The 15649-nt window shown below is 43.7% G+C and overlaps 1 protein-coding gene across 1 annotated transcript in view; it reads left to right on the forward strand.

Annotated features, from left to right (window-relative positions):
* The window catches only part of DNAH9 (dynein axonemal heavy chain 9), a 524795-nt gene that overhangs the window by 482592 nt on the left and 26554 nt on the right, over window positions 1-15649 (forward strand). Inside the window, exons 65-66 of the mRNA XM_025202178.1 lie at window positions 1566-1736; window positions 11603-11785. Coding sequence (XP_025057963.1) covers window positions 1566-1736; window positions 11603-11785 — 354 coding nt within the window. The remainder of the gene's footprint in view (window positions 1-1565; window positions 1737-11602; window positions 11786-15649) is intronic.

Consider the following 15649-nt stretch of genomic DNA (forward strand, 5'->3'; position numbering starts at 1 on the left):
ATGGTGTCTCGAGGCAGGCTTCGGCTTCCTGGACAATGACCCGCACATCACGACGAGGGACATGCTCAGTTGGGATGGGCTTCACCTGTCCCCCAAAGGTAAGCGTGTGTTCTCTTCTAGGTTGGCGGATCTCCTCCAACCTAGTCTTGGTGTAGCATAACTTTGAGCTGCCTAACAAGTACTTAAAACTAATTTCAGGTGTTAATGCATGGACAATCCAGTTGTTAAGAGCTTGAGGAGCTGCCAAAAACTACTGTGTAATAAGTCCTAACTTAACTCAGAATGCGTAACACAGCTCAAAGATAGTCCTTGCCCAAAGTGGCATAACTTTAAGATACCTAGAGAGCACTTAACGCTTGTTAACAAGCCTCAATGTGAGATCATTCAAGTTTTAAGTGCTCTTAACACGGTCTAATTGTAATGTGTAATATCACCCCAAGATGATTTTTTTTTTTCCATAATCACCATGAGAGGGAAAAAAGTCTCATTTTAGATTCAAGTACCAGCCTGGGGGAGGCACAGCTCAGCTCTGGCTTTAGCTTTAGGATTGGGGCTGAAGCCAGAGCTGGTCTGCTGCCTGACCTAGGATGCAGTGGTTTGTGGAGAAAGGAAGTGGGTGTTTGGTGAGAAAAGTGTGAGAGAGACTGCACAGTGCAGAGGGGAAGGGCACAGAGGAGAGACCTGCAGTGTACAGTCTGGGGGGGAAGTGTGAGGAGACCATGAAGGCTGCCCCTCCCCGCCACTACCTAGCCCCTACCTGGCCACTTTCCCCTCCCACTGCTGGAAATGGAATTTTATAATTCTCCGTGTATAGAGTCTAAGTTTAATGGTAATCTGATACTTCATCATGAGCTCATTCTGTTCATACATTCTGTTAATACAGGGCTGTCAGTTTTCTTAGTGGCCACATGCAGCATCATGCCACATGGGTCCCACACTACACTGTGCCAGTGCCCCATGCCCCACACATAGCACTGTGCACCTCCCAAGCCATATCATGCTGGTAATTCTGCGCTTCATGGGGTCCCCAGGTTCCCTCAAACACTCAGCCACGGGCTCCCTCAGCCCCACCCTGCCACCAGGAGTAGGGGTGGAAGCACAAGCTGGAGGAGAATGGGGAAAGCCAGAGCCTTCAACTATGGCAACAACAGCTAGAGCGGTGTGGGGAATAGTGCACAGACCAGGATCATGAAGACTTGGAGGCCTGCATGCAGCCCACAGACCACCAACTGGACAGTCCTGCAGTAATAAAACAATGTTATTAGCTCCTGGGACTTGAGACGGTCTCATGAAAAATTATATCCGTGTGCTGTTTGCTAAAATGGAACTTTCAACCTTTTTTTTTTCTTCTTCCTGGTCTGCTGTGATGAGAAAGTAGGATTCTTGAAGATACAGTTACTGATTTCATCTGTTCTTTATGTGTAAAGGTAGCATCAGGGACAAGTGTATTAGGTTGTTTTTATTAATAAAATTGGTAAGACTCATAGAGGGAAACAGAATCCTGCCCCTAGGGCAAAACCCATATATTGTATATCACTCATATGAGGTCTGGTCTTCCTGTGTAGTATATAGATGATGTCCTACCTGCTGAGTCTCCATATCTTTATGGTCTCCATCCAAATGCTGAAATTGGGTTCTTAACTCAAACCTCGGAGAAACTCTTCCGCACTGTGTTAGAGATGCAACCTCATGACACAAATGTTGGTGAAGGAGGAGGAGCTACCAGGGAAGAGAAGGTAAGATAATGGAAATAAATATTGTCTCTTTGGTAACTTTGTCTCATTTGCCTGCATACTGGTTTAACTCTGTTTTCTCTCATGACCACTCTGATGACATAACCTTTTTCTAGTTTATACACAGAACTGAAATGTTTGGATTTGCATTGTTCAGAAAATCAACATGATGCATTGTAATTGGATTATTGTGAATTTTAGGACAGTAATTTTAACGTGCCTCTGCAGTCCAATATCTTAATTATCATCTTATGAGGTTGATACAAATACACCTGACTGAGGCCACTGCTGACTCACAGCCATCAATCCCTGTGTACTTACAGGATCACAGAATGTACCATACATAAAAAGCCAGACAAAATCTTTGGTAACCAGGATTCACCCACACCAGACTACAGCTTCTGACAACTGCCTGGTCCAACCCATCTCAATGGCTTCCCTAAGGGCGTAGCACTTTCTTACTTCTAGTTATGCTCAGTCAATATGCCTAAATGATAAGATAACACCAGACCTCCCAAAACTACAATTTACACTTACATTTCTTCTGATTTGGGGGGAAACATTCACGAGATTTACAACTAGGCAGTTTTCATTGAACTTCTTCTGATTTTGCAAAATCAAGTTCCAGACTTTGCACAGCGCCTTGTTGATGAAAAAAATAGAGGACATAAAGGCACCTGGTTTCATATCAATAGAGGACAGAGGACAACCAGACTGTCCTCTATGATGGCCACCCTACTGGTGACTGATAACTTCACATCCTTAATAGGAACATTGCACTTTATTACCCCAGCAGCCATCCTTCCCCTCCTGGAGAATATCTTTTTTTGTTTAACAGTGCTATTACTTGGTTTGGCTTTATTTCCTTCCCTGAAGTGCCTGCAATGAGCTTCTGTCCTTTGCAGGAGTAGCACACCAAAGACTTCAAAAGAAACTGTAAATAAAAGGAGACATCCACTGGGTTTTAATGTCATGTTGGTAGATGTTGCGGACAGACAGAAATTGTTGGCAAGAAATCTGTAGGCTGGTATGTGGATGGATTTGCTATTCTGCAAGGAATACCCTGGGATGAATTTCATCAGGCCATGCTGACTTGAATTAATTCAAAAGCTCTCTGATGTTTTCTTTTATTATCAAGATCCTCAGCCTTTTCCCTTCCTTGTCTGTATAATTTTTATTAGCTGCCTGGTTGCAGCTTTTTTTTTTTGTGAAGACTTAGCAACTCCTCCTCTGCGTGTCTTGTTAATAACTCACCCTGACTATTTAAGTTGACTCAGAAGTTTCTTAGTTCTTCTTTTCCGACCAGTGTATCTATAGACCCCACTTCTTGCTGTCCTTAACTTCCATTGCCGGATGTAACTCATGTTTATCTTTGCGTTCATGACAGTTTTTGCTCTTTGCTGGTATGTTTCCTTAGTGACCTACTGACCTTCCATTGTTTGTATGTTTCCATTTTGATTTTGAAGCATCCAAGAAGCTTCTTTTGAAGCCATAATGGTCTCCTGCTGTTCTTGTGCTTCCATCATGTCAGAGTAGCTTCTTTTTGAGCTTCCAGTACCATGTATTTTAGAAACTGTGATCCCTCCTGGGCTCCTTTACCTTTTGTCCTCTCATGGAACCTAACGTTTGCATAATTTTTTTAGCTCCTTGAAGAGTGCCTCAGCCATCTCTTCTTCCTGATGGTGTAACAGTCCCTTTTAGAAGGAACAGTCAGCCTTGTTGAGAAAGCCCAATTGTGGGACATTTGAAGAAACAGGGACTGTCCCACTGGAAGCTGTAACAGTTTCCAAAAAAGTAAGCAAGGGAGAGGAGGAAGCAAGCTGTGAGTAGAACAGGGTGCTGCAAGGACAGGATAAGCTGTGGGGCTGGGACCAGAGCAAAACAGGCTTCCCTCCTTGTGTCTGGGACAGGGCAGAATGATTTGGCTTTGTTTGTTTGTTGGTGTATTTAAAAGATTGTGCTTTGCTTGGGCACACTGGCTGAGGAGCTCCTTAGTGACTGAATCCACTTACAGAATTTAGCAAGGTAAGCAACCTGCTGTAAGGACCAGGCTGTAGGTGGCCTTCTTGATTGCTTTAAAATCCTTTGAAATAAAAATAAAATCAATGAGAGTGCACCTGTGCTCTGGGGTCCACTCTTGTCACCAATTTTTCTTCCCTTGCACCCAAGCATCTTTTAAAACTGCCTCTTTTAAAATGTTACACCCTTCCCAAGCTATCCAACCCCCTAGCCTCTCCTCCTTTTTTGTCTATTGCTCAACTGGTTATACAGTTAAAATCCCTAGCCACCAGCCAGGCCCTTCCACTCACCACACAAATTGCCAGTTTCCTAAAGAGCTGACACCTGGGGTCTCTCCAGAGGTGTGTAGACATTAAAACAAATTCTATTTCTGTTCCCCCATCATCCTCCATCATGTGCAACAGTCTGCCACCAATCACTCCCCTCCACTCTCACAGTTTTCTTCTGCCACCCTATTCCCATGCATACCTGACCACCACGGGTGCCCTCCACCTTCACTTCAAAAGTGCCGTGATCCAGGTTACTTGGCTGCCCACACTCTTGCCAGCACAAAATATCTGCATTCACATAGTCCAGCAAGGCCTCTACCCAATCCCACAACTTCCGAGTAAAAACATTTCTCACATTAAACAGTGCCACTGCTAAAAATGCAGTAAAATATCCCTACTTATACACCTGAACTGCTACTGATGTTTGGGCCATCCTCCTCCTCCCTTAATCAGATTCCCATTGCCTCCACAAAATGTTTGATTCCTTGTTTACCTAAAAACTTCTCCACTGCTTTACTGATTTTTTTCTTCAATATCTTTGCCACCCATCTGATAGCGGGGGGAATCTGGATCCTCCCCAGATCCCCCTTCTGTTCCCCTATCTCAACTTGTCTTAGGCTTCTTCCCTTTTTTACTCTTTTTATTAATCTTTCCTGCCAATTTCTCTTTCTTCTTCCTTCTCCCCTGACACTCTCACTTCCTTTCCTTCCCCCTCCTGATCTTATTCACCTTCCTTCCTGGTTTCACTTCTGTTTTTCCACTCCCCCTATATCTTGTGTCCATCTCCTTCCCCAGTTTTTCTGCACCTTGATCCACCTCTTCTATGTTAATCTCAAGGCCATCTCCCTCTTCCTCCCTCTCGGGTGTCCATGCCACCTCTCCTGGCTCTTCTTTCTTTCTTTCCTTAATTCCTCTTCTTGGGAGTCTTTTTTTACTTGAAAAGGACTTGGGGCATGTCCAAAATACATGCCTCTCCTTCCCAGACAAATTAAAGTTTCTTTTACCCTGGCACTTCCCTGTCACGTGCCCCTTCTCCTCATAGTTAAAACAGGTGGCTTGAAGGCAGTGGAGTGCCAGGTGGCTTGTCTCCTCACACTTGTTGCACGCTATATGTTGCACAAAGTAAATCACATATCCAGGATGCATGCCTAACGTGATCACTGGGGGAAATTCTGGATTCCTCCGGTGTTCATGGGATCTGCTTTCAGTAATACATTCACCCTCCATGCTCCTTTTCATATGCAAAAAACATCCTGCGGTTTGTCCACAAAATCCACCATCTCACAAGATGTGCTTAACCAGGTTTCCACATCTTCCAGGTGAACTTGATCATAGAGCATTCTGATTGTAACCACCCATTCTCTCACCATCTCTGAACCCGCAAACTGTATCCGCTTTAATTCCAGTCCATTTTGTTCCTCTCAGTATCTTTCTCAAAATTGTTCATATGCCCTGGTATTGCTAAAGTTCAACTCACACAACTTGTCATTTTGAAGTGTTATCAAACTTTTCGGAGCACCGAGCTGTACTTTCAGCACCCCAAGTACAATGTCATAGCAAATCTCTTACGGGGTCATCTGTGCTCTCTCAGTTCCTTCTGCTGCACCCAAGATTGCTTGTACTAGAACCTGTTGTCCCCTACTCCCCACTGCTTTAGTCTGTCCTCTGCAAGCTGAAAAATCACTGTATTCCAGTCATTTTCCGTCCTCTGTTTGCTATCTGTCGCTCACCACGTGCAGTGATCCATCCTCTGATTGCCATTGTCTGTTGGTCCACCACTGTTCCTTGTCCTCCATCTACCTAGCCTTCTTCCAATGTTGATTCATGATTTGCCATTCATCATTATGGCTAGGGTCATTTGCTGCCATATCTTGTCCTCCAGTTGCCCAGTTCACACCTATTACCATGTACAAAACCACTGGATCTGCTCCCAACACATTGGTATGCAGAACCAGATGATCAGGATGTTGCTGCTGCTTCCTCCTCTGTCACCCCTTGCTGCAGCCACTTGGGATCCCACCCCAGCCTCTGTAAGTTCAGGTGTGCACCCAATCTCAGCTGACAAAAGGTGAGAAGTAATCCAGGGAGTATTCCCACAGCAGACCTTCTATAGAACTGTTGGTTGGCCTGCAGTCTGCTGCCAAAAGGGTAAATGGGGAGGCTGCTGTCTCCATCAGTCACTCTGGAGGCCCTAACAGTGGCCATCTAGTTCATTAGATGGGTAATCAGAGCCCTGGGCAGGTTTGGCCAACTAACCAATTAGCCCTGTTGGGCTGCCTGTCAGTGCTCCTCACACCCACTTCCAGGCATACCATAACACATTTCAAATAACATCAAAACTGTTCTTTTCCACCTTTCTTTTCACCCAAATACATACCAATCGGCTATGTTCTTCCTCCTCTGCCAGAGAACAAATGTATATATTTTTGACATATAATGTAATACCACCTACTTTGTTCCCAAACCTATCTGCCCAAAATGAAGTCTCTCTCTCAATGTTAATGTTTCAGTTATGAATTGTCTCAACAAGTCTCTGTAATACCAATTAAATCATAGGCTATCTTTGCCAGCTAATCCTACTAGTTCCTCATTTATACCTTGCATTTATATGTATGCCTCTAAAGTATTTCTCATTTTGACCTACTCATGTCTTTCTTTAATCCCTTTTTGCTATCATATAGCTTTTTAACCTTTCTGAGACTAGCCAAGTCTGGAATTCATTCTGCCTTTCAAAAACAAGGTGTGTATTTTATTTCAGGGCATGTAGTATGTGAGAAAATATGGTAATGGAGGTCTTTTATCATTTCTGTGCACAAAGGGAGACAGTTGGATTTTTCCAGTCATCATGCATATCAAGTTAACAGCAGAATAAGTCTCTTAGCTGCTTTGAGTGTCTTTTCATTTGTAGGTTGCCATTTAACATCTCTAGAATTGAAATCTATACACTACTATTATAGAAGAATACAGTTCCTATGTAATCCCCTGCATAAACTGCTCCATTTGATTTTTCTGTAATGTCCAAAGCATAGGTGACACATAGCGGGGGCATCGGGGAGCACGTGCTGCCCCCCCCCGAGATTGGTCCTCACTGGCCGGGGAGTGAGGGGTGACAGCTGGTCCCCCCCGCCACGAATGTGGGAGCAGCAAGACAAGTGCTGCTGGCACTTCTGCTGCTGCTGGCAATCAGCCGCTGGGGGAGCCCCCCTCTCCCCTGGTCGGCGATTGGCTGCTGGTGCCCCCCCCAGAATCAGGAGGCACCAGTTGCCCATGGTCGAAAGAGTGGGAAAGGTGCAGTTCATGGGAGACAAGAGTTTTAGTTGAAACCTCTGCTTTTTTACACATGTAGAGAACAGGACAGAGCAACTTGGCTAGAAGGGTACAAGGGGAGTATGTAGTATTTACATGAGATACTCAGTGGGTGCTTCTACATGAGATGCTTACTGCAGAGTAGCCTAATACCACTGCACAGTTGCACAGTAGCATACTGTTAAAAACCATGCTAATACACTACTGTACAGTGTTATTAGGCCACTTCGCATTAAGTGTCAAAAAAACCCAAAAAACATGCTGAGGCACTACTGCACAGTAGCACGAATTACTGCACATTGAAATAGTACTTGGTTAATTAAGCACTAAACCTAATGCGCAGTAACTAGGGTGCAATAATGAACATGTAGACACACCCAGTGACTGTTTCCGTTTACATTAGGGGCAGTATGCAGTATCCATACATTCATCCTCTGATAGCTAATCAGTACTCAGTTGAGAGAGACTATAAATATGGAAGCTGTGAACAGTTTTGTACACTTAAAGGCTGAAGATTCCTTGTCTTGCTGGAAGCCACAGAAAAAGTTAATTAGCTTGGGGATTATTTATTTTTGAGGAAACTTGACTGGGTTTTTTTTAGTTTTTAGTATGTTGAATAGCAAATTGAGAGACTTTTTTGGTCTTGGCCATGTTGGTCTAAGGATATAGGCAGGCAGGGGTCTTTGAGTAGATGTGACATCTTTCATTAGACCAACTGAGTAGTTGGAACAAAGTTCTTTGCAAGCTTTCAGGCACAAAAATCTTTCTCCCTATCCTTCTTCAGGCATAGGGAGGTGCTGCTGTTGTTCTGAGATCTCCAAGGAATGGAGAGGAAATTGAGAGGCTGCCACTTTCCTGAGGCTCTGGAGAGCCTACATAGCACCTAGAGAAATGTCAGTGTCATGCTATAGTAACTGAGAACTCAATGGCTATGAGAAGATCAGAATAGTGTGTGTCTGTATAATGGTGCACCACATTTTAGAAATGTCTGGGCATGTTGACACATGTGCATTTACTGCACAATAACCAAAATTACTGCACAGTATGGGTGTGTGGCTACACGTGCATACCCATACCGCACAGTAAATATGGTGACCTAAGCCAATCTGAGAGTAAACTTGATACCTGCACCGTGCAGATATCAAATTTATGTCCAAATAGTTACTGCATAATAATGCACGTGCAGATGGCTTACTGCGCAGTAACACAGCATTAATGCGCTTTAACACCTGCACATGTAGACACCAGCCTATTCCTGCTTACTGCACAGTAAATTTAAGTCAGTGTAAGTGCACGTGTAGATATGCCCTCTGTGTCACATTCAGAATTATAACTGCAATTCAGATGGACTTATGTAAGTTAGATTTATATTGGTTAGCTAAGATACTTCTAGCAGTGTAGCCAAGTCAGCAAACAGCTCAATACAAGCAGCAAAATCTTCCTGAGAAACTAAGTAAATACTTGGGAAATTAGCCTGTGCTTGTGCAGGCCGGGAGCAGTCCGAGGCCCTTTTTTCGCGCGGCGGGCTGTGGCCAGCAGCCCGGACACGCCGGGTCGGGGAAGGCAGGCGGCACGCTAGAATTAGGCACGGACGCTTAATGGTTGTTTAAGATTGTTTACTTACACCGTAGATGGTCGCGGTGCAGGCTGGAAAACTTCCAGGAAAACTTCGCTTAAGTCCCAGTTTAAGGACTCGGACAGAGCTCTGGCTTCACTCACAATTCACTCACACAAAGTTTGCTAGGCTCCGTGGAACTTTGCGCGCAGGGAAGGGTACGTCGAGGGATCGTTCGGCGACGGGGAGAGGCCAGAGGCTGATCAGACCCCTGTTGCCTTCTTGATATTCACGCTGGGTCCAATAGGCTCAGCAGCGCTTAGAGATCTTCACGAGATGTGAAGTCTCCTCCTCCTGATGGTCGTGGAGTCCTCCAACTTGGGCGGAAACCGCTCAAGCCTCTTATACGGCTAGCAAGCCAATCTCTAGCCGCCACGTAGGAATAATTTAGAACTGACCAATAGTGGGGCACGAATCTGAATACAAATGGCGGGAACTCCTTGCAACATGCATTTCCTTTCTGCAGCTAAGAAATGCACCCTGCAAAGAAAGCTACAAACGGCGGGAAAATAATTTAGCAGTGCCGAAGCGCACACAAACAAAAATCACACCCTTGGGTTGTGACAGTGCTAAGCTCTGTGATACATTTGTTACTCTCTTATCTGTACATGAGCTAGTTAATTTAAACACAAGCCAAAGCTACCCTTTAAACTTCTGTGTAGCCATCCCCTGAGAGTATGAATTGATTCTCAGGCAGGGTGCTGGGACAGATAAATTAAGCGGATAAGCACAGGCTCAGGCTTGCCTCTGCCTGAATGATTCTCCACCCCCACTTCCCAGCCTTTCTGCAAGGAGGTAAGCATAGCACTGTATAAACTAGTTTTTGAAATTTGATGCCACTCAATTCACAAAAGCTATGAAAGACTGCCTCAAGTCCAATGAGAGGTGCATCAAGTCGAGAAAGGCTGAGAATTAATAGTCTATGCACTGTAGTGTATGTAATAATAACCAAATGGGAAAATCTGAATAAGGAATTCCAGTAGATTTACTGATAATAATTTTGCTTAAAAAGTTATTTAGGAGTATTCCAAATACTATTTGCAAATATTTTTTACCTGAGCCTTTTTATGGTACTGTCTCTTTGGGACTGACCAGCAGTTGTCATTAATGCTTGAATTCCATATCTATCATGTCATAGCTTTGAAGTTCTATTTGGAGTAATGCTTTCCTATTAAAATCCTCAAAAAATAGAATTTTGGTTTGTGTTTCAACACACAGGCAAGTTGAGCAGGGAAGGAGGTGGTGAAATAGATCTATGCATAAAATGTCCTCCATGCCCCCTTTCCCCATGACACAAAGGCTGCTTGTACATGCCACAGGGGTTTAATTTGGTTTAGTTCTCCCTAAATTTAAACGGTAGGCTTTTAAAAACACAACTTCAATTTAGGGAGAATTAAATCAAACTAATAAGGGGCCCGATTCTTATTTGCCTCTTTGGCAGCGGTGGGGGAGATGGGTGGGGCAAGCCACTGACTGGCTGAATGGTCCCTGAACTGCACAGGGAGCCCTCAGGCAGCACCTACCCACTGGCACCCAGCCCAGGCAGTCCCGGGGGGGCACCGCAGCCATGGAGGGAAGCACCAGCCCCCCTGCAACTGCAGAGGGAAGCACTGGGGCCCTGCACAGCTGAGGCAGGCAGGCAGGCTCTGGGAAGAAAAAAAAAGTCAGGCTTGGTGCTTTTTTTTTCTTCAGTGCAGCATACCTGCATAGGCTGCCACTGGGTCCCACAGCCCCTGAGCTGCGCGGAGCCCACCAAGCCGTGAGCACGTCGGCTTCCAGCACCCCGTGCACTGTTGCACTTTGGTAGGTGGCAAACTAAAATACTTTGGAAGTGTTTTATCTTGCTACATACCAAAGTCGTTAAAAGCAGAATACACCGTCAAGCATGCAAACAGCAATGCCATTAAGGCGGTGCAAAAGGGCATTTAATCCACTTTAAAGGCCAATTTTGTGGCATGTACAAAGGACCAAAAAGCTCAGTTAATACATTTGAGATCCTCGATCTCATTCTGACCCATAAAAGTTCTTGATTTTTAGAACACAGAAATCTCTTATTGCTTTGGAGTTTTACTGGTACACTTTCTGCTTAATTGTGATAGATTTAGTGTCCTGTTCCTGAATCAAACTGTGCGGAAGAACTAAGGGAAGTATCTTGATTCATTATGTTCCCATCACCCCCACTTCTCTTCTTGTATAGAATACAAAATTCAGCTTGAAATTCCATTTGAAAAAATCATCTATTTTAATCACTAAAATATGAAAGAATTACTTGCAAACCCAGCAGTCTTGGGTCATAGGTATTTGATTTGACCTTTATAGCACTTTTCATCATCTTACATTGATCTTCTCACACTGTTCTGATCTTAGAAGAACCATCAGTGCCAACTTGGATGGAAGGAGTGTATGATGTGGCATGATACATGGATATTTCTAAATCATCTTTTTTTAAAGTTCTTGTTTGACATTAAAGTTTATAACATTTGAATTTTAGTTGGGTGGATTAAGCTACTGTGGGAAGTTTCATACATGAGCTAGTAAGGCACTGATTTCTTTCAAATGCAGTAAGTATCCAGAGTTCTCTTCCAACAATCAGGTAACTACTGGTAGAGGAAACAGTGGAAGTCACTCACTGACTTCTCTCTTTTCTCTTTGACAAACAGGTAAAAGCTGCTCTGGATGAGATTCTAGAGAAACTGACTGATGAATTTAACATCCCAGAACTGATGGCAAAGGTGGAGGAGAGGACACCATATATTGTGGTTGCCTTCCAGGAATGTGAACTCATGAACAGCCTCACAAACGAGATAAAGCGATCGCTTAAAGAACTAGATCTGGGATTGAAGGTAGGAGCTTTTTCTGGTAAAGACTACAGCATTGTGAATCCCTCATGTGCGCTAATGATTGAAAAGAAGATATGATGAGGGAATTAAAAATTGCCCTGTTGTGTCTTAAACAGTTACATTTTGAAACATTGCTCAACAAATAGCATCCCCTACTGCAAAAGTATCATAATTCCATGGAAAAAATGTTCAGTAATGTTTTTCAAGTTCCATCTGGCTTCCTGCCCTCTGCTATCAGCTCTTTGTGGAGCTAAAGATACACATAATAATGTCTGGTATAGGGAAGAAACATCAAGCACTTGTGGTGAATACCCTTTAATAATACAGCAGTGGTACATGCCAGAAAACTGAAAGATAGCATATTTGAAAGCAATGAAAGAAAATACTTTTTCACCAAATGGGGAAAATATTAATAATTTATTTTTAAAAATCCACAAAAAATATCCACAGCTATAATAACAAAGATTTAAAAAACAAGGGTTAAGGAAAGGTTATAAGCCCCTCCTTCTTGAGGGTAAAAGTAAATCTTTAGGAGGTAGGGATTAGGAGTGTACTTGTCCTATGATGATCTTGTTATCTTATATTCTTACACCTTCTTGTGAGGCACTGGTCTGATCCATCATAGCAAAGCCTTTTTTCCTATGAGCTATTGCTATGGCAGGTGTTTATGCAAAACCTTGAGGTAGCTGCACAGATGACAGAATAAAAACAGCTAGAATGCAAGTTGTTCTTTGAATAACATTTATGAGAGTAATGTGTTTTGGGACTGCATGTACTGGCAAGCACTGCACTCTGTATGTGGTCCATAGCATGTAATTCTATTTTAAGCAGACAAAAGGTTGGAAGGACTCCATAGGTTATGGAAACAGCCATGGCCTAAAGTCTTGTACAGGTAATCAAGTCATACAAAAAGCTATTGAGTTAATGTTCTTCCATTTTATATCTGTTCCCATCTCCCAGCAGACATTCGGAGCAGTTAGGATTGTAGTGCCATGTGCTGGGAAACAAGCAAGTGAAAGAACTGATGGATCCTACCCCATCCATAAAAGCCCTGGTCAGTTCCCACTCCTGTTCAGATACAGAATTTTCCAAGAAAGAACAAGGTCAAAAACAGAACCCTACTTCAGATGAGTAGGGGGGCCCAAGTCTCACAGGAAAGCAGTTCTGCTCTTTGACCGAACAGAAGGTTATCAAGACACCTAACTGCAACATCAAGCAGTCTGTGCCCTGGCGAGGGACTACTAGATCTTCCTTACTTAGGGTGCCTACAGATGTTTAGGGGCCCTACTCTAACTCATGGTGCTTTACACAAAATGCCATGGGTTAGAGCCCTGCCACCTCCGACCCAGCCACTGCTTACTGCTCCCTCTCCCTCCCCGTCTTTCTCCCCACTGACAGCCCTGCAAGCACCAGCGCAATCCTGCAAAGCAGGAAAAGTTAACCCTAGAGGGAACAGAAGTTCCCTAAGGTGCTCTGCTTTAAAGTGCCTTCATTAACATCTCATTTGACCAAGGTTAATTTTTCGCATGATCAGCCATTTTAAAAGCGCTCTGCAGCCATGCACATGTGTTATGTCATAGTTGTAAAGTGCTTTCAGGGGGCTGATCACACGAAAAATGTAAGCACCTTTAGTCTGATTGCTTCTGGATCTGGCTCATGGAGTCACAGTGTTTTGCCAATTCCTATGCCAGCACCTGCACTGTGGCTAAGAAGCAAGCAACTGTGCTGGTGATGAGCAGGTTTAAGCTGTGCCTGTACTGCCACTGCCTCTCCCCACCCCACTACAAAACCCAAAAGCTCTCAAAAAGAATCCTAGGCTGTCCTCACTGGCCCTGTCACTCAACAGTGCTAATTAACTAATCAGAAACACCCTACCAACATGATTACACTACTTCCAGGTTAGGAGGCAGCCCACAGGAAGCAGCATAGCTTGTTTGATGGTACTACTACCAGGAATGGTAAATTTACCACATAGGGCAGGGTATTTTATTGAATCCAGCCTCAGAAACTGGAACAGGCAACAGGATTGAATTTCTGGTGGACACTCATCAATATGTCCAAACTAATGCATTTGATGATAGGCACACACAAATGTATTTAAACACGTGCAAACATGATTTGATGTGCAGAAAAGAGGACGCATTTCAGTTTCGATTCTTCATTAAGTTAGTTAAGTGATTAAAAGGATTCTGTTTTCTAATTGTCTGTTAATTTAAAACATTCACTTGTATCTCTGATCATAACTCAGAGCCAGGCTTATATGACTCAGCTTCCAGGCAGAGATGCTGTCAAGACTATTAGGGTAAACTGCACTCAGCGGTCTAGGCAGTACATACAGTCATGCAAGGATATTGACCAGGGGCTTTCCTAAGACATCTGTTTCCATATCTTACCCAATGGATAGATTATTTCCTTCTTATAGATTGTGTCAAGATTTTGTTTCTTTCTTTTTATTGGAAGATATAGATATATCAATATCTATCTATCTATCTATCTATCTATCTATGTAGATAGATAGATATAGATATCTCTCTCTCTATATATATATATATAGCGCTAGACAGATAGACATAGATATCTAGATATTTATATCTAGATATAAATTTATATTAGATATTTATATCTAGATATCTATATCTATCTGTCTAGCGCTATATCTATAGATATCTATATATCTATCGATATGTCTATATCTTCCAATAAATATATATATAAATCTTCCAATATATCTATATCTAGATAGATAGATAGATACACATTTTATTATGGCCTAATTTCTGCTCAAAGCCTTTGTAGTTTAGTTCAGGACCATACTTCTCACAATTTCTGTATACTAGTAAGCAGTCATATATATTTTTCGATTTTAAATTTAATTGCTGAACATTGACCCAGCTACAATAATATCATGCTTGCTTCTCAGAGATTGATACATAAAATCACTTCTGTTTACCTATCTCAGGAAACATAATTTCCTATTCAACTACCAGATGTTGATAAATAAAGCAGATCTGTTTAAAATAATTGGCAAGATCAATTATCAGCCCATTTTCAAATGGATTTTGTATTCTATGCAATTACTAATTGCATGTAATTTTTTTTTTTAGTCAAGAGAACAAATATCAGATTTTTATCTGATGTCACCTAGGTTATTGGACTTCTCACTTTTCCGCTTCTGTGAGCAGCAACCAAGCTACTAGGTCTAGGCCTTTCAGAGCACTGTATCTCACCTGGAGATTCAGGTATCAAAAAGTACCCCAAGGGAAAAAACTGAGGCAACCGAATCAACCAAAGCTCAGGTCCTCCACAGAAATGCCCTGAGCATTTCTATGGCTGGCTCTTGCCCCGGTGCTGAAGCACACTGCCTGCTCATGTGGGGCAAGCAGTGGTGCAGGCTACAGAGACCTGGATCCGGGCTCCATGCCAGGAAAGTAGGGGGTAGGTGGGGCTGGAAGAGGGGGGAGGAGACCATGAGGGGCCCCATCTGGCCCTAGCCCCGCCCCCTTGTTCTCCCAGCTCCCCCTTCACTCCCCAGTCACTTCCCCAGCTCCCTGCTCATCCCCCCAGCCTCCTCTCCTTCCCCCAGCCTCCGCTTCTCATGCCAGTCCCCCAATCACTCCAACCCCTCCACTCAATCCCCTGCCCCTCCCCCACCACAGCCTGCACTCACTGGCTGTAGCAGCGGCATCGGGGCTGCTTAAGGCCACATGACACAGTCCCCCTATGCAGCAGGGGGTAGCAGGGTTCAGCCCTGGCCACCTGGTACCCCTGCTGCCGCTGCCACATCGTGTGGGTGCAGCCCAGCTTGGCAGGGTCCTGTGCAGAGCTGCATGCTGTCTGGCAGCTCAGGGGCACTCAGGCTGAGCGGCA

The sequence above is a fragment of the Alligator sinensis genome, unplaced genomic scaffold (genome assembly GCF_000455745.1).
Source record: "Alligator sinensis unplaced genomic scaffold, ASM45574v1 scaffold77_2, whole genome shotgun sequence".
NCBI classification, from domain to species: domain Eukaryota; kingdom Metazoa; phylum Chordata; order Crocodylia; family Alligatoridae; genus Alligator; species Alligator sinensis.